The sequence below is a fragment of the Leptonotus elevatus genome, chromosome 5, assembly GCF_054856555.1.
Source record: "Leptonotus elevatus isolate MCC_2025b chromosome 5, RoL_Lele_1.0, whole genome shotgun sequence".
NCBI lineage: Eukaryota > Metazoa > Chordata > Actinopteri > Syngnathiformes > Syngnathidae > Leptonotus > Leptonotus elevatus.
Window position 1 is genome coordinate 10,612,353 of NC_141243.1, and position 27,152 is coordinate 10,639,504.

Below are 27,152 nucleotides of genomic sequence, written 5' to 3' on the forward strand. Positions count from 1 at the left end.
GGACAATCCGCCCTGCAACGTTGAACTTCCTGTTGTGAGAAAAGAGCCAGAATATCATGCTCTAAATGTGGGGGTAAAAGAAGCATCAAGCACTAGGGGGCACCCTCTACCCCTCCCTACACTTAAAAAAAAATGTTGGTTACACACAGGCACCCCAGAACATTTACACATGCACCTTTCTAGGAACATGCTGAACATTGAAATAAAAGTCCGAAAAGTAGCGGCGAGTCCGGGGGACAATCAATTTGAATTATATTAATCAGTGCAAGCACTCAGGACCTCTCTTCCTGTATTCAATTACAACACTTAAATCCTCTCCTCTCTCTCGCTCCGTCCATCTCTACATTTCCTGCGATGGCTGCTGTCCCTATTAATACTGCTCGCATTGTTTTTGCCGAGTGCAGCGCAGATAAGAGATTTTAACTTAATGAAAAGTGTGTTGTGCCGGGATTGAAAAGCTCCCAAAACACGTCGGGGCAGAGCGACCCACACTGTCCTCCTCCATCCCCACCGTCTCCCTATGCTAAATGGGCTGCATTAGTGTAATGAGCTGGCAATTTATGGACGAGTGCGAGATTGTCCGTCCAATGTTTGGTCTAACCCCAGGTTCCCTCTGGGAACACTTTCATATCCCCTCCATTGCATTGTGTATGGACGGCTTGTATACAGCAGCATTAGCACGTGCAACAGCTGTCGCTCTGATGTCGACGAACGTTGGATCGATGCGTCCATGTACGTGCATCCCACAGGCAAAAGAAGAAGTCAGACTCATATGTTATTTTGCTGCAGGTCACGATGATGATAATAATAATGGAACCATTGTTACCTATTTTTGCGGTATCCATGGAAACTGCTGTTGTTCCCTCTGATCTTAAAATTGCAAAGGTTATTCCAGTTTTTAAGTCGGGCAATCCAGGGCTTTTTACAAATTACCGTCTCATTTCAGTTTGTGGCTTAGTAAATATTTTCATAATAGATTACATTATGTTAGCATACATGGTATAGAGTCCGAGAGGCATATGATACAATGTGTGGGGTACCACAAGGTTCCATTTTAGGACCATTATTTATTAATGAATTGATTTGGTGTTATTATGTTTTACCTGTCTTTCCTGAATGACTGATTTTTATTCCGTGTACAGCACTTTGTATGCAGCGATGGTTGTCTTAAAGTGCTTAATAAATCCAATTTAGTTGAGTTTGATAAGCCTATAATGGGTTGCTGCCTCATCTTCAGTTGTTGTATTTTTTGCTTTCGTATTTGTGTGCGTGAGTGCGTGTGTGTATGTATGTATGTGTGTGTGTGTATATATATATATATATATACATGCACACGTGCTGGTATGCAGTATTGACTTTTCACCAAACATGACTTTTTTAGTTTCATCAATATGCAGAATTTATGTTGTATTCAAAGGAACAGAATATAACAAGACCTGACATCTAAAAGTAAAAAAATTCTGATGAGCCTCTGAACATAAAAATAATGTATTTATTAAATAATATGGCAAAAAAAATTTTTTTAACATTTTAATTGAGATCTGGATTCTATTTGAGTTTGTGCCTACATAAAACGGATGTGATTTGATAAAAATATATGATTTTCAGCATGTTAAATCATATTATTCATTTTAAATAGAAATTAATACAATAGGAACCAATACAAATTAATGGGTCAATATTAGCCTGCACATCAATCAGCTTTCTGTAATTGAACCCTCCAAATCCGAAGCTGTCGGCGGCGACAGGACAACACACTTGTTTTTTCAAATCACCGTAATTTCTGAACCGCTAGCACTAGCAACGTAATTCCAACGGCTGAGAAAGCAGAGAAGCGGAGCCATATATATATATATATATATATATATATATATATATTACGGGAGCTAGCAGATTGTCGCGTGTGGAGGAGGGGAAAGTCATAGAGTAACTTCAAAGTACCGTAACTCTGGAACTATTTGTGCAAGCAACGAAATTCCAACGGTTTCTGAGAGCTTCGCATCGATTCCACATGCATTACTAGTTAGCAGATTTTCATGTGTGGAGGAGGGGGAGTGACGCAGGAGACAGGAGATGACTCATGTCTTACAAATCAACATATCCACGGAACCATTTGCGCTCGCAACGTATCTGAAAGCGGAGGAGCGGAGCTTTACGTCGAGAGAGAGAAAAAAAAACTAAAAACAATAAAAACAGGCGGACTGCTATAATAATAATAGTACTGAAAGGGATAAAATGGAAGTCATTACCCCGAGGAAGCAGAAAGAAAAATAAGCACCATGTTCACATCGTTTACAAATGAAGGCTGTTAACTGGGAGGGAAAAGGGAAAAGCTGCTTCTTCATGCCAGCAGGATTTAGTGCTTCCCATAAATGTTTGTTTCCTCGGTTGCTTGGCGCAGGTTGCCCCCGCCGCCTTCGCCTCGCAGAAGGATTGTCACTGTGGGATGTTTTCTCTTGTGCGGTGGCTAACTTAATAACAGTCACGGAGGAGTGAGTGTCTGAGCAGAAAGGGGCCTGTTTAGATCTTGGGGAAGATAGGTCAACCCTCAAGAATGTGCTCACTTTTTTTTTTTTTTTTTTTTTTTTGGGGTGTCAGAGGAAATATAATAAATAATAAATAATGTTTTGCTAGGTCAGGCGGTTGTCTCTGCTTGTAACCTGAGCGGAAGATTAAAGTGGACGTAAAAGGTCAACATTGTATGTCTCATAAATAATCGGAAGTGCGCACCAGCCACGCGCGTATGGATGTTAAACACCATGGCGACAAGAGCCGACCTGTGTCGTAAAGAGGTCAAAGTTCACCTAAGCTTTAGTGGGAGGTGGTGACGGTGGCCCTGAACCATGAAAAAAATCATTTGAACTATTTCTATGAGTTTAACATTTTTTTCCACTTATGCTAACAAAAGTATGAAAACCTAGACATTTTTTTGTATTGTACATTTAGAACAGATATAAAATTTGTGATTAATCGTGAATTAACTGGTGTAGTCATGCGATTAATTACAATATATATAAACAATCGCTTGACACCCCTAATTTTTAATAATCTTTTATTTATTTACTTATTTTTAAACTAAAAGATAATTAAAAATTATGGGCATCGGGCGATTGCATTTTTTAATCGTAATTAATTGCATGACTTCACTAGTTAACTCACGATTAATCACAAATTGTATATATTCTAAATGTACAATAAAAAAAAATCTAGGTTTTTATACTCTTGTTAACAAAAGTGGAACAAAAATGTTAAACTAATAGAAATAGTTCAAATGAATTTTTTACTTCTATAGCCATCAGTGGCAGTGAATGAGTTAAGGAGCAGGAAATGCCACAGAGGAGGAAGGAGAGAGGCGGATGATAATGATGATTTTAGTTTGAACATTTTTTTTCTTCATGTTTCAGGGACTAATATTTCTCTTTGTCTGAACTCTCTTGAGTTGCTGATCCCACCCAATCTAAAGAGTTAATTGCTTTTGAATTGCGGAAAATGAAGGCAAGGCAATTATTTGCTTATGTTTTTCAGAAGATCTTGAAAGTTCGAAGGACCATTTCATGTATTCAGAAACCTTTTCTCCCTATTTTCGGAATCAGGGTTTGAAACGAGTGAGTGAACACGCTCATAACTCAAAGGCTTGTATCTCAAATCAGCTTTCTCCATTGAAATAAAACTGCCATTGCTGTACTTTTTTTTTTGTCTTGTCACTTGTCTCTCAAGGCACCCACTTTGAATTTTATGATATAAAGCAGGGTACACAAATGTGGATAATGAAAGGCCTGATGGACGCTATTTTCAAGTGACGACATGCCCAATTATTGATTGTCTCTAAAAGCAGTTGTTAGGAGTGATTTGTCCTTCCCGATCTGCCTCCAAAAATGATTGGGGCCAACAATAATAAATGTCAAACCTCTTCTATATTTCTGATCGTAAATCCTTGCGTGTAGTCAAATTCACAAAGTCAGTGTCTGGGTTGGAAAATCCCTCCTAACACACCCCACACCGCAGCATAATTGCTCCGGATAATCTTCCAGAGTCGTCTTCGCTGACGTTGATTGGAAGGGGTTAAATTCTTAAATTAGGCCCGTCACTGACACGCGTTGAAGATGTTTGAGGCAGCTGAGGTGAGATCATGCGTACGTGTCACCCTTTCCTCGTAGAAGCAATTCCTAACCGGTCTCCTTTAACTTGTAGAAATAATTTCAGCTTGTCAGAACAAGAATTTTATTGATGTCGGTGCCAAAATGCTTGAGGTCATGGCAGTAGATGCATTTGTCGACAGTTTGCCCCCTTTCTGTTGACTTTGCGGGAACTTCCCACTGAAGTCGGCAACGTTTTTTCCTATTGCTTTCAACGAATTTGATGTGATGGAATAATTTTCTGACTTGCTTTGCTGTTGTTGTAGTTTCGAGCAGATGTTTGAAATGATAGTCATGGAATGAAGTGTTTGTTGTAACAAAACACTCTTTTTAGTCACTTACACCAGCAGAAGAATAATTGACTTTCATTGTCTTTTATTTTTGTTTTTCACAAATGGACCTTTTATGCAGTTAACTTCTCAGCTTCCGACTTTCTTTGTGGTGTCGGCTAACTTCCTTCAGGGAGAGAAAAGTGCTTTTGTTTTCTCATTTTTGGTGAGACATTCCGAATATGCAGCAGAAGAAAAACAAGATTTGTAGGATGTCATTTTATCAGTGCCGTGGAAAGACACGAGTTGTTCTCTATGTTACTGAAAGGATGTTTGATTCATGGCCAGGAATTGATTAAAAACAATGTCTCAGCTCATGAATATTTCCTGTAGGTGTGATTCTTGCCTGTGTGGGCGTGTGGGGGCGGTCCAGACGTAATAGTAATGACACTTAACAGTGTGATTTGAGTTGTGGCCAAGCATTGATCACAACATGAAGTATCAGCAAATTCAGACTTTTTGAAGATTCTTTTTGACAGCACCTGAGTAATAGTTCAGTCCAAAAATGTCCGTATTGCTGATGGTGTTTATTCGATATGAGGAAAATAATACATTGTTTCTCTGATATGCAAGTATGGGTTTATTCTTGTAAAATTATGGCTTTATTCTTGTAAAATTGTACAGTTATAAAAATAAAAAAATTCTATAGTTTTCTTGTTTTCCTGGTAAATTACAATATTCTCTGTAGACTACTCATGCCTTTGTCCCTTAATATTCCTTTTTTTAAAGTTTCTTTTCTCTTAAGATTTTATTTAATCTCCTTCAATATTGACTTAATTGTAATAAAATTACAGTTTTTTCCTTTTATTTTACAAACGCTCACACAATTTTAACTTTATTCTCATCACTTCAATTTTTCTTTTTTCAGTATGTCCTTAAATTTTGCATTGAATTTTGTCTTATTTGTATTTTTTTCCATATATTATTTTTCTTTTCTCTCATTCCCCTTTCAGATAAGCCTCTAGTTAAATGTTGTATTCTGTCATTTTTAGAGATGGTTTGATACCACTTTTTCGCCCAGACTGATTCCAGGAGTATTCAAACCGATGCCGATATCAAGTACTGAAACCACTAGTACTTTTGATAAATGAAATTTCCCCCCAAAAAACAATGACAGATCAATTTAAAGAAATAACTATATATGCCAATATTGTGTTTTTCCTTAAAAATTTATGAAATTAAAGGCAATTCTCTATTATTTTAATTTCTCATTTCTACTACTAAAAAGGGCTACTAATACATTAAAGTAAGGCCAGTATTAGCACCGATACGATACCTGGTATCGATGCTCCCAGATCCCTTGTCGTTATATATTCATCTTTTTTTTAAACAGTGTTTGTGTCATTCTGCAAACAGCATCCGTTTGGAAATCAGTGACGAAGGATATTTCGGACCGTATTAAAGCATATTTAAAGAGAAACCTGCAACCTTCAACATTTCCGTGACTGACTCAAGGCTACAGCACAACTGTGGCAACTTAATCACATAGGTTTGGGATTAATGGGAGGAAAAGGGCATTAACATGTTTGGGCGGGTCTGTCTGCTCGAAACGCTCTGCTAACCTAATAGTTGTGCAACTTATAGCAATTTGCTCATTTGGTTTAGGGCTAAGTGGAACCCCCCCACCCCCAACACTGAAAACAACCCATTACCCACTCTCTCTCTCTCCCTCTCTCACTAGAAGTTTGGTCTGGGATTTTCTTTTTTTTTTTTAATTCTTGCTGATTTAAAATTGATTGTTTAGGATCAAGATAAGATTCCAACAAGATTTTCACAAGGAGAAACTGTCTTAAGTTTTTCTGATATCGTGATGATCTGAAAACTTTTTTTTTTTGTCTGGGCTTGAGAATGTGTATGTTCTGTCTAAGCAGCGTGTAAAATGCATCAGTTTTCCCGCGGAACTAAATAAGCATAAGAGAGGCCCGTTTCTCGGCTCTGGATCCAATAGTAGCGTGTAATTACCCTTAAGACCTGCTCCCTTTGCTAAAGGATTAGCCATAATCCACCAGCAAAAGCATAACTACTGCTAACGTAATTCCAGTCAGACTCATACAAGTCATGTATATACAGCATAATGCTTCTCTGGTTTGTGTCTCTTTCCTCAATGGAGCTTCACGATGCTTCGCCTGTTTGCATCAGAGAGTCTTTCTCTCATGTGCGCTTCCGATGAACAGATATGAAGAAGTAGAAAAGGCGAGGATGATTAATATCTTTAAACAGATGACGCATTGGAGCAGAGGGGGCTGTCAGTTTGAAATAAAGCTTCATATTGTCAGTGCTCTTCCAGGTGGTGTTGTCCGACAATCTCAACAGCACTTTTAGGGATTATTATTTGATGTCACAACAAATCTATTACTTAAAAAAAAAAAAAAGGATCCAAGATTGTAGAGGTTCAGTTCGCTCTAAACAAGCTGCTTTGTGACACCATTAAATGGTAACATTAATTTACAATCAAAGAGTAACAATTTTGTTTGTTTGTTTTAAATTTTCTTTTGAGTTAAGATTGAAGATGTAAAAATCGGAATTAAAATTTGGAAGAAAAAGGCAATGTATCTCCTTCCCAGGCATTTTCACTTAAGGGTGTACTCACCTTTGTTGCCAGCAGTTTAGATATTGCTGCTACCACCATTGCTGTGTGTTGACTTATTTTGCCAAGACAGTAAATGAACAGTTATGCAAGCTGTATACGACTAATTTACAGTGTAGCAAAGTGTCCTTTTCAGTGTTGTCCTTTTAAACGAAATAATAAAATACAGTCAATTCTGAAGAGGAAATTTGACTCTATTTCGAGTGTGACCAAATAGACTCAGTTTTAGTGTAATATTTACAATGAGAAGAGAGTAAAATAAAGAATAAAACAAATACAAATAAAAGTCACTCAAGGGTTGAGGATCAAACTCACAACCTTCAGTTTGGGAGACAGCCGATCTATTCCCCGAGCCACGCAGCTCCTGCTGTGTGTTAGTATGTCGCCCGAATCTTCGCAACTCCAAGACCAACAACAATGTGTTTACAGTAAGGAGGGTCATAGCTCAGGTGGTAGCTGAAGGTCGTGAGTTTGTTCCTTAACCCTATTTTTTTCCCCCAATTCTTTATTTTACTCTCTTCCAAGGATAAATATTACTCTAAAACCAAGTATTTGGTTCCACTCTAAATAGCGTCACATGTATTCTACAGAGTACTAACAAAAATGGCAGGGGGTGTCGCTTTTGTTTTAATAACGGTATGTGGTAGATTCTTGAGGAAGAAATCTGAAAACCAAAAAAAAAAAAACTTAAACATTAATTTGAAGGCAAAAAGTAATCTTTAACATTTTCAAAAGGTCTGCCTCAGTGCTTCTTTTCAACCCAGTCAGTAATCCCCTTGTCAGCTGATTCTTCCACCTTTTTCCTTATTGAACTTTCTTCTTGTTAGGAATCTTCAAATTGAGTGTTCTTGGGCGTCGGAAGTCTCATTAAATACCCTTAACGCAACACACGTCGGTGCTTTCATCCTGCGGGCGCTTCGGATGTTCAGCCCATTTGAGCCTTGATGAATAACGTCAACCTGCTAAGTGTCCCATTGTCGCGCAGTCGCTGATGAGCGCTGAAAGGAACCTTGTTGTAGGTCACCTCGGCGACAGCTCCATCTCTTCCTATCGGCCCTTCACTCCGTCTATCTGTCCTTGCCCATCACTCTTCCTTCTATCTGCGCCGCCTGCTGTCACTCACTCACCCAACTCCGCAATCTGCCTTGCCGCTTTCCACTTGGCGTCTCTTTCGGAAGGTTATCACACATCAGCTACTCGGAGTCTCGCTGTGTCGTGCTGCGGCGTGTTTGTGTACGTGTGTTTGAGTTGATTAAAAATGCATCTGTTTGGCTAAATAAGAGCCTGTACATCCATATGCATACTGAAGTGGGAATATCTGGCCTTGCTGCTTTTAAGACGACCATTCAATGCCGAGAATGAAATGACCTTGATGAATGAGAATATCCGCACATGCATGCTAATTATCAACATGTATACCCATTTACATACACTCATGAAATAAACATTTGTCTATTCATTCATATGCACGCCTTATGCAAGCATCTGTACATTCATAAGCATATGAACATGTAGGTTTCTATTTTCTGAATACATGCTTGCACACATTAACTTATGTTATATGCATACATATGTAAACATATTTTTGACTGTTCACATCCAGTATATACATACAGTAGTTAAGGGGTCACCACCATGGTGCCTGCGGGCACCAGTTAGCCCCAAGGACCGCCTGAGTAGCCCATGGGCATGTTCAAAAATAGCTCAGCTGTGCTTATTTGAAAATGTTAACTCATTCACTGCCATAAATTCATAAAAAAAAAAAGATTATTAAAAATTAGGGGTGACAGGCGATTAAAATTTTCAATTGTAACTAATCGCATGACTTCACTAGTTAACTCGCGATTAATAACAAATTTTATATCTGTTCTAAACGTATAGTAAAAAATATATTTTTTTTCATACTCTTGTCAACAAAAGTGGGGAAACAAATGTTAAATCAAAATAGAGTGAATTTTTGACAAATGATTTTTTGATGTTTATAGCCGTCAATGGCAATGAATACAAAAAAAAAAGAGAAAACATTATTACAAATTTGGGGCGTCAGGCGATTACAAATTTTTATCATAATTAATCGCATGACTTCACTAGTTATTTCACAATTAATCACACATTTTATATCTGTTCTAAATGTACAATACAAAAATTCTAGGTTTTCATACTCTTGTCAACAAAAGTGGAAAAAAAATGTTAAATCAAAATAGAGTGAATTTTTTACATCTATAGCCGTCAATGGCAGTGAATGAGTTAATATTTGCAGATATTTATATACAGAAATAAAGTATTGATAGCATATTTCTTTATCTTAGCATCTTAAAGCATTGTTGATAATTATTGAGAAATCATGAACATGATCAATGCCTTCACATACTGTATGTATCATTAAACACATAACTCACGGTCATTTTAGCACATTTATTTCAGAAGTGTGTATGAAACTGGTAGCTCTTCGCATTAAACACTCCCCAAGAAGTTGCTCTCATTTCACACAAATGTTTGTCTGTCCATTCACAAACATTTTAATTCAAACTTGTTTTCTTGTAGTTTTCTAAAAATAAAATAAAAAAAGGCCGCCTGTACATCCCAGCACAGGGAAAGCAACAGTCTGGATCTTGTCTAAACATTTGCGCGTGTTTGTTTTAAGTGCCTTATTCTTTATAACATTAGCTGTGGTGCCTTTGCGTGACCTCGCTCAGCTTTTGAAGATGAGCGTTGTGTGTCATTCAATCTGTCATTGCAACCATGAGACCCACAACTCTTGGCCCGGTCAAGTACGCATCACAGGAGCGACACATGATACTTGTTGAGTTAGCCTTTCACAGGGTTTACAGCTTTGGGACGATAAATGAACGTGCACGTAAACTCCGCGGTGATGAATATTCGCTAGTGCTGACTAGCATGAGATAGAGACACCGTAGTGGTCATTAAGGCTGGAGTCCTTCAAGTTAAATAAACACTATCATTTTATATGCTGTAATTGCTGAAATAGTGGCGAGGGGCTTTTACCCAACTGCAAAGTAGCAGGCATTTATTAGAGAGGAGACTTGTTTTTATACATATTTATAATAATGATATTATTGTTATTATTTCCGAATTAGATTTGTGTATGCCATCCCTTTATGAAGGAAGTCGAGTGGCTCCCTAGACACAAAACATTGTAGAGTGCTCACATTGGAAGTGCCCAGAGAATTCATGCTGCAGGACTCCACACAATCTGATAGATGTGCTTCAGATCTGCTATTTTGGTCAGTAATGGAGTTCAACTGGACTTTTTGATGTACATAATACAGTACTTTTATTTATTTTTTAAATGAAACTAATGAGCTGTGGAAGATGGTAGTATCTGGGCTTCCATTGGACAAAAATGTGCAAAATGAAATTGCGCAATAGCAAACTGGTAATTTTGAAGAAGAATAAAACTCAAATATTGCAAAAAATAATTTAATGCTCTCATCAGGTAGTTTTTGTGTTTTATGTTGATATGGAATTATATCGTAAAATGTTTATTGGAAACACGGTTTTCACAGTTCCACTGGTCATGTGACCACGCTTGGTCAAGTGCATGGGAAGTCAAATGACTAGCATTCCACTTATCTTCTGGATTCATGTTTATAACCGCTAAGGCAACAGCAGTAGTAATTGTGACAACACCTTGGAGGTTTTGCATTACAGTGTTCCGTCACTTTTCGATAGCTGAATTTCTGCGAAGTAGAGGATGTTAAAAAAAAATTTTTTTTTTATTATTATTATTGTTGTTATTAAATAATAAGGTTAAACGTATTTGTCATTTAAAAAGGTTTACTAATTGTTTGGGTGGATAATAACTAATTGTATTTATGTTTAAAGGAAAAGTATTATCGTTAAACGTACTTCTGGTTTCCGCCGACATTCGTCCTGTTTGCGAGCGAAACATGTCGGACTTCCCGGAGCAGGAAGGCTATAAGCTTCTTTTTAATATACTTTATGCATATGAATGTGGATATTAATGCTTATTTTTGTCAAAATGTTGTTATAAATAATTCCACCGACTTACTTCCTGTTTGCGAATGAAACAGCATGCCGGCCTTCACGGAGCAGTATAAAAATGTAATCCACAGCGGCCACTGTACTCTGGGCGTCCATCTTTGTAAACAAACCTCTCGCAAGAACATTCATGAGATTTTACAAGAAGTACAAGATTTCGCGAGAGTTGACGTTACAAGAATGACACCTCAGAAGCCAAACGCTCTTCGTCGGAAACACCTACAAGTAGAAATGATACTTTGTCGAAATGGTAGAAATATCGCTTTTGTTAGAAACCCAGCGAGTGTAGAGTTCCGAATGAAAACGCTGAAAGAGAATAGTACAGCACTGACTGTTTGGCAATCAGCTATATTCTGTTTCGTGTTATTCAATAATTAGTAGGATTATTTCCCCTTAAACGTTGGAAGGTGTAGCGAAACTTTGAAGTGAACCCTTACTGTGTGGCTTTGCACTGACACCGTCAACTCGCACAACATTACTATTGTTGAAATTGATGTGTTGCTTTTCTTTAGTTGAACATTTTCAACTTGTGCAAACATTCTCGTATGGGCGAACATAGCTTCATCGTTGTGGTTTTGGCCATCTGGTGACACCACGGAGCATCCCAAACACAAGACAGAGAAGCAATCGAATGTCTTCCACATTAGACCTGACAGTTGCGCGCTCTGGGATGCATCAACCCTAATGAGACCCTCTTTTCCTGTTGCGCCATTACCCGTTTTTTGGTGTGGTTTTTTTCCCTCCACACAAGCACATTGTCCATCACATAAATCTTGGCGCTGTAACATCATGTCTTTAGTAAACGCTCTGTCTTAATCAGCGGCTAAAATACGGTGTATAAGGTTACGGCCGACAGGCACCGGGATGGCTTCCACGCAATAAGATAGCTGTAATGGCACACCATCATTTAGGACAATGTAATAAGTGAATATCTAATAAGCCTGTAAAAAGATGCTTAACCCCTGGAGCTCTGAGGTCAGGCTCTCAGATAGGAGAGTAAACGAATTACTGAAGGTTCCTTCTCACATTGCGGCCATCTCAGGATTGACCAACTCCTGACCCCGCCGCTGGGAGAGCAGTTTGCATCGTCAGGAACCGCACCTATGTTTGGATAAATCCTCTTGTTTATGGCGCTTGGAAAAACAAATAGGTTGTGAGTGTCCGGCTTTTCAGATAACACGAGGCTGAGTTAATGGAACACCAAAGATTTAAGGCTCGGACATCTCATGAGTTGTGTGGAAATGCTAACGAGCAGACTTTGCAATGCAAAAGTTGCAACTATTTGTTAACATGGTTTCACGAGCTGATCCTGCAGATATAAACTCGAAAAGTGATTGGACAACTATTTCGTCAGTTACAACCATTAAGCGAAAAGAAACACATTCTGTGATGTTCAATGTGTTTCTTTAATCTGGTTCACTCAATGCTGCGCTTTACAGATGTCGTTACAAGTTTCCAGTTGCTTTTTGCTTTCATCACTTGCAAACGCAAACTTTTCAGCATCGTTTGTCACTTACATTAATAGTCAAGCCATTTTTTTTTTCTATGAAGAAAATCTTTCACTGATGTTTTTTGCTTGACAAAACTGCTGCTATGGAAATAGCTTTGTTAGCTTTTTTGTAGTTGTATGCTACTTTCATCACATCTAAACAACAACCTTTGATGCAGAGACTATTTCCCCATTTGGTCGCCGTTCCACAAACTTCCACTTTCAAAGATTTGCGTTTTCACTTTTTCCTCTCTTTTCAATTAAAAATGGCCACAAAGACTTTCAGTAATGTACTGTAAACTGTGGTCCGACATAGGGCTAGGCAAAAAGATTGAGTGGCCCATTTTACTGTTTGCATCATTTTGGAGATTGATTGACAAGAAGACATGCTGTGTCAAATCCCACCACAATCTTAAATAAACAAAGCTTCAAATGGAAGACGAGCTGAACTGTGCCTTCTTTAGTATGAAAAATATCCAAGATTTAAGGTCAGTCTGTATTTCTTCTTCTTCCACACTAGGCACACACAAACACACGTGTACACGTACACACACCATTCTCAAAAGCATTTTCAGGCTGAGCAGCCGAGTGTGTCCTCATTACCGTCTGTAAGTGTGCAGTCACCACTCAGTCATAGATCCGGCTGCCAAAACGCAATTTTCCTTCTCTTTTCTCCTCCTCTTTTTTGCCCCCACCTTACATGAGCGCCCCTTGCATATCGCTTCATCTCTTTTTGTCGACAGAAAATCATTACCAGTCAGCAAAGACAATTTCCTGCTCGCGTAGTCACTTAGAACTCTGCCAATCACACGTTTTTGAGAGAAACATTTTTTGTTTAATATGATCTTCTCAGCAGTCTGTGACAGTTAAACAGAGAAACTGTAAGAAAGCATTAAAGGATGTTAGATGTCATTCAAAAACACCTCAAATGAGTACAGTAGTCTCAAAATTAAATTTACCACAATGATGGATATTTCTAATCTGTTAGTAGTTATAATAAACTTAAACACGATGGCATACTATGAATAGTCTTAAAGGGCAAGTACCAACAGGAAGTGAAAATATGTGAATTGGTTGCAAGGTTCAAAAACACTTTTTCTTCCTTTGAGGAGCAGTTTTCCTAATCAATGACTTCATTTGAGTAACACTGAGGACTGAGGTTTCACTAACATAAATAGTGATCTACTTTTTTCTATATTAAAAAAAACGTTATGAATATATAACAATGATAACCCTCACACCTTTTTAATTATTATTATTTTTTAATTATTGTTATCATTATTATTTTTTACCCCTCACGGTCGACTTGGGAGAAATCCTTGATCTACCATTTGATTATTATCAATCAATTCGTTGGGCACTCCTCCATTTTGCATTGATCTAATCACAACCTATATCCCTTCGCCACTACAATTCCATTACAATAGTCCCAAATAAAAAATAGAGTATGTTTTATACAAATGTAGACAACAATTAAAAAATAAATAATCATACATTAGGAAGGCCCGTGTTGATTACACACAACATGGTGCTTGCCATATTGGTGGGTGTGTTTGTACGAGACAAAAAATGCACATTTTACCTGGCAAACTGCTTATTTCGAACCCTTGAGGTTGAGGTTCCACTTTTGTTGAAAGATTTTCTTCAACATAGTTGGGAAGTATAGAGCTGTCAAAAATATCTTGGGAAGAAGAAGAATGAACATTTTGATTCAAATATTGTTCATCTTAAATAGCGGGCAAACGGCTCAACATTCTCCCCGTGTGTACGCATTCATACGAGACTTTGCTCTGTCTATATCTTAACTGCCACTTTGACTGTATTGGGAAGAGAAATGCAGTGAAGTCTCCATCCATCGACTGCACTTCACTGCCACCGCCGAGGTGAACAAAAGTGATTTTGCTATAGCAAAAAGCTTTTCCGGAGAAAAGCCTTTCTCCCTTGCAAAAGCAGCCAACGATTTCCATTTACCCCCCAAGGGAGTGGTTGCAGTTTACAGTCCACCGATGGAGGGTGATGGCAGGAGCAGGGAGGAGAAGAGCGCACTCAGGGATATTAGGCTCTAATGGCCACAAGTCTGATTGCCCCAACGCTTGGTTTGTTCTGACCCATGCATTATCTGACTCCTTTCAGTTTGCGTCAGACCCCCACCAAATGATCTTTAGCTTCATTTGCTTCCTCATTCGGCCGCATGCTCTCCCTGTGGGGTGTCGTGTAATTGAAATTCAGCTGTGCGCACGTGAGTGCAGCACAGCAATCACGAAATGCACGGACTATGTATTGACTTGCACATCCTTTAATTCACTGCATTAAGCACCTGTCCGCCTTGATTTTTTCTTTTGTCTGGTTAGGGTAAGTTGAATGGGAAGAAACTGAGTCTCTGGAAGAAAAAAAAAGGAACTAAAGAAGTCTAACAATCCTGACACATTTCAAACTAACTTTCCTCATAAGAAATAACAAGTGAGTCGAAGTAGGCAGAGAGAGGTTATTCAGTATTGAGCAGAGCATATACTTACCTTTGATGAGTGACTCTCCTTCGCCTTGTCATTACTATTTAGAAAAAAACTTTTGTGAAAGGGTATAAACATCCCAAAGAGAAAGAAAAAGAACTGCATTCTCTGGCAGCAAATGGAACAGGTGCCGTCCCAATTCAAAGGATCTGTGAAATGAAGCCTTGTTTTTATATTTTGTTGCAGTGCACATCTACTACAGTATACTTCATAACCTCCCATACCACATACATTTTCTTTCTTTGATTTCAAGTAGTACTTTTTGCCTGACTTTTGTTGACCTGAATTTGTTACTTTCTTATCTTGGCCTGTTTTTCTTCAGATTCTAGATTGTTGTCACTTCTGCACCTTCGTTTTCTTTATTTTAAGTTTGACTTCCAAAACCAAGTTTTGACGGTCCACTGTAGTGCAAATTCAGTTTGTTTGTTTTTTCATCTCATGTGCTCAAAATCCTTATTGTAGCAAATTAGCTAGAGTTGGGAGCCCAGGTAATTACATTTTGAATGATGTGTTTGGATGTAAGAACACACCCAAACACACATTCTGGTCACGTGTGCACGGATCTATACTGTGCGCCCATCTGGACCGAGAGATCTCCGTCCCCACGGTAACGCTTTACATGAAACATGCTGCAACTTCAAAGCCCTTTTACTGCCTGTTTAGCTATAATTGCTTTTACTCTTGGCATGCTGAAGCACAAAAGGAACCACATGTGAAGTGCTTGCCCAGAGCTATATGATACATACAGGATGTTACATACATGTACACATGATCGATGAACATGAGGAAAGATGGATAATTACATGCAGAAGTAGAAAATGATCAATATCCCCGTTATTTTACATTGCATTCTCTAACCTGAACATAGTTCATTCGACAACCTTTTCTGTCATGTAAGTATTGGGATGGGTGTTTCCCAACTTTTTGAAGTGCAGATTGTGAATCTTTGGCTTTCTTTGCTGCTAAATTGATTTTGTGGTGAAAATGAGAAAACAACATCAGGAGGCTAAGTGACTATTTAAAGGTTCTGTCAAAGGCTCACTCTGTCTTTAACATCACGCTTTCATCTCTTTCTCATCCCTGCTCCACCTACTTTCCCGCTCTAATTAGTGGATGTTGTGAAAAAGTGGGGGAATAAAGATCAGGCTCAGCCAATCAATCAATCAGCAGCTCTATCAATTGACTGTCAACGCACGGAAATCCTTCCACTGGCTTAATAGTCACGAAGGTGTTTGTATCATGTGAAGTGTAGAATTTAGGACCCAAACGCAGACACGACACAGTCTGGTTCACACGGCAGGAGATTTTGCCTGATTTTGGCCCCGAATTTCACCTCCCGACAATCGTAAGGACGCACCGACACACAAACGATTATCTTAACAGATAATCCTGCCGGCTCATACCAATATCCACCCTTGGAAAGACCTCTGACTAGAAATGGGGGATATTCAACATGTTGGATTGTTTTGGCCCGACTTCATTGACGGTTACGTGCAGCCAATCAGAAAGCGAGCCAGCGAGGATCCAGAATCAAAACTGTCATGACGCAGCAGAAAGTCTCTGCTTGCACTATTACACTCCTTTTTTTAAATGTAATTATTTTTTTATCTACACACAGACAAACACACACAAATAAATGTGGTGTCCGGGTGGGAATCTGTGCCGCCACACCAAGGGCAAGAGATACCCCGCCCCCAGAACCCACTTTTCCTTTTATGATGCTTTTCGGCTGAAAACCAGGAAGTATTGCGTCCTGCATGTTTGTTGACTCGGAAGTCACGTTTAATCTTGAGAGGTTTTGCGAGACTTCCCGTCCCATTCATGAATGAACTCGGCTCCTGTGTGGTGTGTTGATTGTACAGTGTGGCTGCACACCACACACGGTAGCCTACGTTCAAAACTGTTACTCCCGTGATTTTTTTCTCTTCACGTGTGGCGTCTCTCACAGTTTGGAAGTCGGCCGACGATTTTAAAATCTTTCCGTGTGAACCAGGCTTTATTGAGTCTTTTTATTCAAAAATACAAAGTAACAACAGAGAACAGGGCTGGATTCAGATGGCCTCGACAAAAACACTTGACTAAGAACCTTGAGGGCTGGATGCATGCAGAGCACATGAAAGAACAACCTGTATGGCATAAAGTAAGAAACCTGAACGTGCTGAGAGGAACCTCGATGTACTGACAAGTACTGTATATCATTGAGTAACTTTTGCAAGGGCAATCCACGATTCTATATGACAGAAAAAGGCCTATATGACCAAATTAAAGTGCCTAGACAAAATTAGTGACTAAAAGCATGACAGCATTCTCATTATAAGAGACATTTGTATAAGACTAGACAAACTAAGAGTGGCTAATTCATCATCATCATCAATCATCATGATAAGGGACATACCAACTGTATAATAACTACAAAATAAAAATACCTCACATAGTAACTGTATCATCATAAGTGACAACATAAAAGACCCTTTAAGAGTCTCATAATGATAATATATACATTGGACAAGAGGTGGGGTAGACATTGAACGAGTTGACATGCAAACTCTTCAAAGGAAGGCTCGACTTGACTTTCAAACCGAGAACCTCAGATCTGTGAGGCGGACATGCTAACCACAAATCACAAATTTCATGTCTAATATGTTCTAAAAATGGGACTCAATATACACTTCTTTTTTTTTTTAATTCAACCATAGGTGAGTGTAATCAACATCAGAATTGTGAAATTGTTGTGTTCACTGAGAAACTGCTAAAGTAAACCGTTTGTGTGTGTGTCCCTTTTATGTTGAGCGCTGTATATCATACACTGTCAGGATGCCATTGCTTCAGAGTTGGGCCCAATGCTGACACTGTAATACATTCATCTTGCAGCAGTCTAAACAAGCGCGGGTGTGCGAGCGATTTGTGTCTGCGAAATGTGCGCAGTGTGTGCGTGCGTGATAGCGAGGTGTTGTGTAAACGCTAAAATAATCTGTCACATCTGGCCACACAACTTGCCCTGGTTTCATCTTGAATTCCAGTCTGTCCCTGTGGGAGCGTGTGATGCTGTTACATTTGCATGAGAAAGGTTGTCAGACTAACGCCTTTTCTCATTTCTGTGCCTCCTATCTTCCTCAACCTATACCCCTCCTCCCTCCACACCCCGCCGCCTTTCCCGAATTCTCTGCCTGTGTCTACAGCTCTGATAGCCATTGGCCAGTACAGCAGCACCATAGAGACCGTGGACGCCGGTTGGTGTAAGGACATCACAGACCAGGGTGCCATGCAAATCGCAGAGAGCAGCAAGTCCCTGCGCTACCTGGGCCTTATGAGATGTGACAAGGTAACAATGTTCACCGCAAAATGTCTGACGCTGTCTACTATCATTGCAGCATGGAGATACAGGGTCAATATTCTACTGTATGGTCAACCCCATTTATTGTGGGGCTTATGTATTGTGGACCTTCCAGCATATAGGTGGAAAAACAGGATATAGAGAAACCATTTTCTCCCTCACACAAAATCACTTTTACAGTCCCTCCAAAAGTATTGGAGCACAAGGTCAATTCCTTTGTTTTTGTTGTATACTGAAGACACCAGTGAAGCATGCAGAATGTAATGTCATGGCTTGGGCTGGTGTGGCTGCTTCTGGAACGGGCTCACTGGGCTTTTTTGATGATGGTAGCAGCAGAATGAATTCCAAAGCCTACAAAACTACTTCGTCTGGTGAGTTACAGAAAAATGCATGCAAACTAATTTGAAGAAACTTCATCATGCAACAAAATAATGACCCAAAATGATATACACTATCAACACAACAAAGGACTTCATCGGGGGGAATGGAAGATCTTAAACTGGCCAAAAGTCAGTCACTGGACCTTAACCCAATAGAGCATGCATCTTATTACCTGAAGAGAAGATTGAAGGGAAAAGCCCCCAGAAACATACAACGGAAAAAGGCCGTAGTAAAGACCTGGAAAAGCATTTCTAATGAACCGCAACCGTCTGGTGAGGTCGATGGGTCGCAGTTATTGCAAGTAAAGCTTATGCCACCATATATGAAATGTTTTTTGTAGGTGGCTTCAAACAAATGGTGCTCTGTGATGAGTTAACACATCTATACGAAAATGCCTTGAAATAAAAGCTGGAAGCCTGAACTTTTGATCTGAAACCCAAAAGTCTTCAGTATCCTAGAGTCCAACAAAGGAATTGACCTTCTCTTAAAAAAGAAAAAGGAATTGACCTTGCCGTTCCAATACTTTTGAAAGGGACTGAAAGCTTATTCAAACAACAAAACATATTAAAGCATACTTCTTAAATTATACCTTAGCACCTGTTGGGAAAGTCGCTTGTACAGTTCTCCAAATAAAAGGCCAAGTGTTCTCGCTTGAAGCTGTTTATCAAAGTTATTGAAGGTTAAGTCTACTATTTTAATACTCATGTATAATACAAAACGCTGTAAATGGGCTAACACAAATTAGCATAGCTGTTACCAATTCAGTGTGGACTCTTGCCCAAAGTCTGTTGGGATAGACTTCAACTACTCTCACCCTAATGAGGACAAACACTATAGAAAGATGATAGATAACATTCATCTTCACTAAGGTAAGGGAACCGAGAGAACTATATATTAAATTGATGAGGTTAGGGTCATTTGACAAATTGTAAAATACCTATTTTGTGAAACAACAACTTTAGATCTTTTTTTTCTCATCTTCTTGGTCTTATTTGGCACCCTACCATCAAACAGCACCGTTGTTTTAATGAGTTGTCCACAGCATTCATTTTCTTCCGGTAAATTTATACAGTTAGCCGGATTATGCAAAGAAAATATTCAAAACAGTTTCCCGAAAATTGGAGCCAAGAACAAACCTGCGAAATAATGGCAAGGATCTGGTTAAAGGTGTGGACAGAGGAATTATGTTTTACAGTTTGAGTCACTTGGGCATCGATGCAACCCTCCACCTTTCCAGAAGCATAACGAGCAAAATCGTGCGGCAAATATTTTATTATAAGCTTTGCCTTACAACCACATTATTAACATTGCTAATTCCGCCCTTGACAATTTCAGAAATGCACATTGTGGCTGGTTGGTGTATATGGTTAATATTATAAGGTGAATTATTCAACAATGGTTTTTAACATAACTTCAACGTCCTCATGCAAATTGACCTTTGTATGATATGATATTTTAACGTGACTTTTATTGTCCGCTTGAGGCGGTACGACTTGTTTTTCGGATCATATTTGCAAGCTGTTGTGTAGTGTTGGTAGAAGTTGCCGGGGGGGAAATACGGTGCAGGAGGGAAGTTGACTTAAGCCCGAGTCCTTTCATAACGTTGGGTACCCATCATTTTTATTCCTTCATTATAATATCAGTGCTATCTGTGGCGCAACCTTAAACTTGACCCTATGGATTTCTCTGATAAACCCCCCCGCGATTGTTAAGCGAGACAAGAACATCGGTCTCATCGTATTTATCTATTCATATCGTCATAAAATGAATCATATGAGGGTCTGACAGTGACCCGGTGTGTTAGGTCTCAGTTGTGAAGCGGTGCGCTCACTTCTCATTATTGCAGACAGGAATTGTGTATCTATCATATTTATCTCAGGGTAATAAAGACTAACTGCATTACATAGCAGGTGATTACTTAGATTCCATTTTCATTTACTTCCCTCCTGCTTGGCCAACTGCGTGACCCAACAATCGATATCTGTAGCCATGCTAATAAAAAAATCTGTTCTGGAATGACCTACATCTTCAGCGGAATAACAATATCTCCTTGTTTCTTTCTCGACATAAGCGTGCACGTGTCCCTCAGCGCTTATTTACCTGCGTATTTGCCTTCCCGTGGTACTCATCGTTTAGCCCGGAGGATGGAAAGATAAATGATTGCTCTCCCTATGCTCTGAGTGGGGAATTTGGGGATGACACGGCTAAGCAAAGCGGTAATTGGTGCTATTAGAGTAGTAATGGAGTGTGAATCGAGCAGAGAGAAGAGTTTGACAGTTTCCAAGGTCAGGTACGTTTACCATCTCCGAATTACCAAAATAATTAAGTGCGCGATTGCCCCCTTCACCCAGTTTATCCTCGCTTTCACATCTTAAAATACAAATTAGCGTTATAACTATACCTCTAATTCTAGTGAGCACTGACCCGTGTGGGAAAAGATCAGCGCACTTGTGTCGTGGGTTTGCGGTATGTCGAAGGGGCTTTTGTGGAAAGTTTGAGGAGAGAGAAGGCCACACTGCTGTTCGCTCTTGTTGGCAAACAAATCAAAAGAAATGGCTTGTTGTTATAGCGAGGTCACGAATAAAAGAGGTAAATTGGTGAGAGCCAGAGTCCGAGCGAGGAGGGAGTTTGAGCTTTGCCTTTAACTCCTACTCTCACCGCTCCATCCCCTGCTATCCTCATCCTGCTCTCACGAGTCCCTTCAATCGCCCGACTTGAGCTTTTCAAATTCTCGTATTCACTGCAAATCCTTCCATTTTGTAAGTTGCCATTAAGTTGTGCTTCCGCTAGTACAAAAAGTCGCAAATCAAAAATAACGGCATTTATCCGATTTAATATTCAGTGTATTTAGGATCACAATTACATGATGTTACTTATTGAGTGCAGAGACCCGTCAACTGTGAACAAAAGCAGAAAAGTATTTAATTATAGTGTATTTCAACCACATTGTGGTGTGAGCAGCAGTTTCTGCAATCAGAAGGAGTCAGTAGATGGAAATGAGTGGTCTTTATTGCAAAACCACACAGAAATACTAAAGACAAAAGTGAAATAAACATCAAGTGCTAATGTATATTATTATTCATATGACTGGACTATTTCGGGCAGTCTGGTTCATGAAGAAGATGAAGCTTGATAGAACGACTTGCACTTCCATTTGCAGTTTACAGCATAGTGGAATGGTTTCATTAAGCAACAAATTAATGCATTCATGTATTCATTCTAATTCTGGGAGGGTTTGCACCATGTTTTTATGTATCCCTACCCCAAAAAACAACCCTCCCACTCATATCATCCTACCCAAGATGGACTCTGGTTGCGTATGTAAGTCATTTTGAGGGACCAATTGCAACTGAGCAGTTCAGATAAAGGGTGGGTGGATGGATGCCTTTAATTTATTCCTTCGTGTGATCATTATTTTCACTAACATTACCAAGATCGTGCACATTTTGATTGTATTCTTTATTGTTAGCATTTTAGTGTTTCAACATGTGGATCAAATCATTCCACATTGAAATCTATCGAGATAATGTAACAAGTCGTCTTTTGTTGGAGAGATATTTTAGGAGAATATTGACAAGTCTACTCAAACAGATGTAAAATTACAACCAAAAAGTAATGCGTCTTAACTGAGTCTTAACATATTGAGTCAAACTGAATTGAGTCGTTCCACTTTCAAATTTAACCGTCCTTGAATCGTTTTGCACGCCGCTTATAGAAAATCGTATCGAATCGTCTTTTGTGGAGAAATGCCACACCCATGGTTGAAAAACAGCATTTTCTTGGGGGATTTTAAAGACGTTTACTTTTCATATCAATTGTAATTTTCTGAGTACAAGCAACAGTTGCTATAATGCATGCCGTGACCATCATTGTCAGAAAATAGTCCATCCTAATGTTTTGAACGGGTTTGTACAAAAGGTCCGTGGGAACGCGTTGCTCTCTCTATCAGTGAATCACAGCCGAGACATGTCCAATCCGATGGCGAGGCTAACTAATCTCATCTCTGCACTTAATTTCCGACTGGAGAAAAACACTGAAGCTGTCCATTTCACAAGGTTCTCATGAAATGAAAGTCTTGTGCACATTACGTGACATTACATTTATCTCAGCCACAGTGTCTCTTATTCATGTTGACAAATCAATTACCCCCCCGTCCCCACCCCCCACCCTCACTGCCACCTCGTACTTACTTAACTCACTATTGCTTAAAATAAGTGAGGCCTTAGCTGCATGCGAGCGTTCCATTTGTATTTTCTCTTTACGGCCCTGTGGTAGACGCATAAATAACCAGCTTGTGATGCCAGCAGTTTCTCTCCAGTGAAATTCATATTTCCTGTAAGCGCTAATGTTACATCATATGATTAAACATGGATGGAGCGAGGCCGGGAAAAACAGCCTCATTCACTTCTTTCAAATGCAGATGGCATTAGATTTAGATAGAATGCGGCTATGATTAAACGTGATTCTTCTTTTAATGGGTCCAACAGGCAACTGGTTGGGCAGCACACATTTGTTTAGCTCAGCTTGAGGAAGCATCGCTATATTTATCCTTCTGCCATTACTGTCGAAATCAACATACCGTAGGGAACCTTAAACAACATCAGCCTGCGTAGCCACCATAAGTGTTTGTACAGCAAAAATAATTTGTTATAAACACTTACAGTACTTGTAGCAGTCTTGTCTGGCGGATAGTTATTTCTTGCAGGAACAATGTTGACACCGTTTGGAAGTATTGCAAATAATCCAACGCTAACGTTTATCTTTGTGCGGTTTCCTGTCGGGAAGTGAATGCTGCAAGGATATCGGATGAATGATGACAAAAACAACTCGGATTGGAACAAAGTCACAAAAACAAACTCAGCATTACACAGTCGAGTTAGACTACAGTTTGCAAGTTTCATGTGGCCCCTGCAGTCTGTCTTGCTTTTCCCTCCCGTCTTAAGTGGAGTCGAGTTTCGGAGTGGGTCCTGTCAGTCTTAGACAAATACAATCTTGCGATAACCTTGACGCGCAGTGCCGACAAGCCAAGTCAGCTCCTTGCCTCGGCCTACCCCCAAATTTGTTTGAAATTGTCAAATGGCCGGGAATTTTAATGCACCAGCTGAATGTCACAAGACCTCGAGAGTGTAGAATTCATTTAGGAACTGCTAACAGGATCCAGCTGGCGCTCCTCGCGCCGAGCAGTGTGAAGGATCGATTTCCAACCGTCACGGTTTATACAAACGTGCTTCCGTACTGTATACGTTTTGCTGCCAGGCAGGCAGAATTGTGGGGACTCATGAAGAATTCCGTTTTTTTTTTTTTTCAATCCTGACCTAGCACAAGCCACAAGTCTATTTGATTGTCAGAATATGTACCTAATTCGTCTCGCTCCTTGCAGTAGCTGACCATATACGGTGTTAATGCAGCGCCGTGTGTGCCTCTGATGTTTTTCTTGCCCCCCCCCCCCCCCCCACACACACACACACGTCCGTCGGAGTGATTTCCTTTTGTGTTGCGGCGTGCACAAATGCAACATTTCTGTGTGCGACCATGTGAGGAATTCATGTTATTTGCTGTGAACACAGCTCATAATGGAGCATTGAAATCAGAGCCGCCCTCCAGGCTTCTGCACATGGTGTGCTCCGCCCGCCTCCGATGATTACACCTCTGCCTCCAGGGCCTCAAAACCACCATGCACTGACAAGAATGCCATTGATCCACCCGAAAAGAATCAAATAAATTAATTTTGTCTACTTGCAGCTGTAAATTGGTCCCGGTCTTTTGATGTCATTCAACTAAATGACTTCACAAAAAGAGCCTTAATGTTCTGGAAAACTGATTTTTTTTTTCTTCTTCTTCTTTTTGCTCAGCCGTGCACCATATGTCAGTGTGTTAAATGTTAGGCCTTTTGTGTGGGCGGAATTCATCTTTTCACACTTGCACATACACACATGAACTTGTGTTTTTGTCTCGACTATACCTTTGAGTGTTGTGATCATTATTTCAATAGTAGCTCATTGGACTGTGAAACAGTCAGATGTCGTCATGGAAAATTACGAGTAAGGTTAATGTAGCATTTGAGGACTCTTTTGGCTACCACAAAGCTGACATCTGTCCACTCACAATGACACATAGTCGGGTGAGTTTGGTTGATTTTCACATTGAGTGCAGGAAATGCTGTAAATGCCGTCACTGCACTCCTCAAATCGACACAGGTTATTTTATATGTCTGCAGGCGTGTGTTAAAGAAATATATCAAAATATATCACAACATCTGAGAAGTTGTCTTCTCATAAAAAGAATCTGTGCAAAATTGGAACTGCTTGGTCATAGAAAGTTGACTTGACTCCGAAATGGAAGCACTCGAAGGTCACATGCACAAATGGCAGGTTTTGATTTTGAAAAGCAATAGATTTTGTGTGTGTGTGTATGTAAATCCACCTACAGATGGTGATTGGACAAATATTTCCTCAGTTCATCCATTCGGAGTGAATGGGACCAAGATGTAGTGGAACTTGACAAGCAGTCAGTATATCGTGCTCAATTCAATTAATAGAAGTCGCAAAATCATTTCTTCTTTAAGAAAGATTTTTTCTGTTCAAATAAAACTGCTGCTATGCTCAGATTCAGGGCCTCTATTCTTTACAAGCAGTCATTTTTCCCTTTTTTTTTTTTCTACATCTAAAACATGAGCTACTCATTTTCTTACATGCCTGTTTTATGGGATTAAATATTATCTGTTCTGGCTAATCTCGCTACATTGTAAGGTAAATCAATATGTCCCCTCCAATGGTAATTTGATGCCAATATACAACGTGGACAGCAAAAACACCATGGAGGGGAAGATGCAGTCAATACTGGTGAACCATGAATGGGTCACCAGTTTCTATACAAAGAAAAATACAGATATGAGCTGTGTGCACCATCCCAAGAATTGTGCATGTTATCTAACAATTATGTATGTGTGTTTAGTGAATGTGTGTAAGATGAGTTTAATTTTGTAATAGAAGGACTGACTGAAAGGTAAAATGTCAGATGTTTTTCAAACCTTTTTTTTTTGGGGGGGGGGGGCATGTCAGTACTCATAAATCAAAGAGCAATATCGTAGAATAAAGACAAATATCATCTTCATCAAAATTGAGATTGTATTGTTTGTTTTTTGTTAATGGCATTGTTACGATATCGTCTTTTTTACGCTCACATTAAGTTTAAACTTGTCTCACATCTTATTTTAAATATTAAGTTTCCGTGATAATGAAAACTTGACCCCTGTAATCGAATAGACATATTTTCAGGCCCGTTTTTCAATTGTAATCCAATCCAGTAAAGTAATCCAATCAAACTTGGATTTCATTTTGACATTCATTCATCGAGTTTCTGATGTAAATTATTTGAATCAGGTTGCATTCTGATGCTACAAAGTTGAAAGTCCAAAATAGGCAACTGCACATGAGTTTCTCAAACAGACTCTCGTGGCTATCCTGGGAACATTTGGAGCCTTCACTGCCTGGTTGATGTATCACTTTGGGGATTTTGATCTCATTCAGCCTCAGTGGAATGTTTTCTTTTGAAATGTTTTTGCAGCTTGCACATATATGTACTGTACCTATTTTTTTCCCCCCATATCATCTTCTTTCCTCTGCTGTCCACTTCTTCTTTTCCTCCCCTTCTTTTGCTTGTCAACTTTCACTCCTCCGTTCCCACTCATTCTTTTAACACCCTCCCTCGTCTATACACCTCCCTGTTTTCCACTACTTCATTAGAGTAGCCCAGGTCGGGAAACTCGCGGAGTCAGTATAAATGTGGACTAGTAAAATAATGACACTGACTAGTTCCTGGACCATTAGGGACAATACTATGAGTTGTCACCTTAATAGGGGTGATGAAGGAGGGAGGGACAAAGTCAAATGAAGGGGGGCAAAGAGGGTAGGCAAATGACAGAAATCAAGAGAAAGTACATTGAAGTAATAAGAAATATAGCGTAAGAGCTGACTCTTCCTCCCTAAGTGTTTTGCGTAAGCAGTTTGGAAGTATGCTGCCATTACCTGAACAGAGGCGGAGCAGTGTTTTGGGAACAGGTATGAGCATATCTGCACTCCGTTTCTTTCCCAGATGGGTAAAGCAGACAGACCTTGTTAAAAGAGCCGACATCCCAATCAATATGGTTGTTCCAGTGGAGCATCCAGCTGCCAGGGACTCCACACAGATAGGCACGGCATAGCAATTTGCAGACATAAACAAGGGCCTAATTGTTCGGGGCCTGGAGGTTTGTAGTGAGGAAAACAAAGATGAAGCATTGTAAAGAGTTAGAAGCCATTTCAACTCTCGTTTAGGAAATGAGAGTTGGGCCAAACTTTCTTTGATGAGTGTTGTTATTGTGA

The 27,152-nt window shown here is 39.5% G+C and overlaps 1 protein-coding gene across 1 annotated transcript in view; it reads left to right on the forward strand.

The window, feature by feature from the left end:
* fbxl17 (F-box and leucine-rich repeat protein 17) overlaps positions 1-27,152 on the forward strand; it is a 238,494-nt gene that overhangs the window by 199,810 nt on the left and 11,532 nt on the right. The window contains exon 10 of the mRNA XM_086077100.1: positions 18,254-18,396. Coding sequence (XP_085933226.1) covers positions 18,254-18,396 — 143 coding nt within the window. The remainder of the gene's footprint in view (positions 1-18,253; positions 18,397-27,152) is intronic.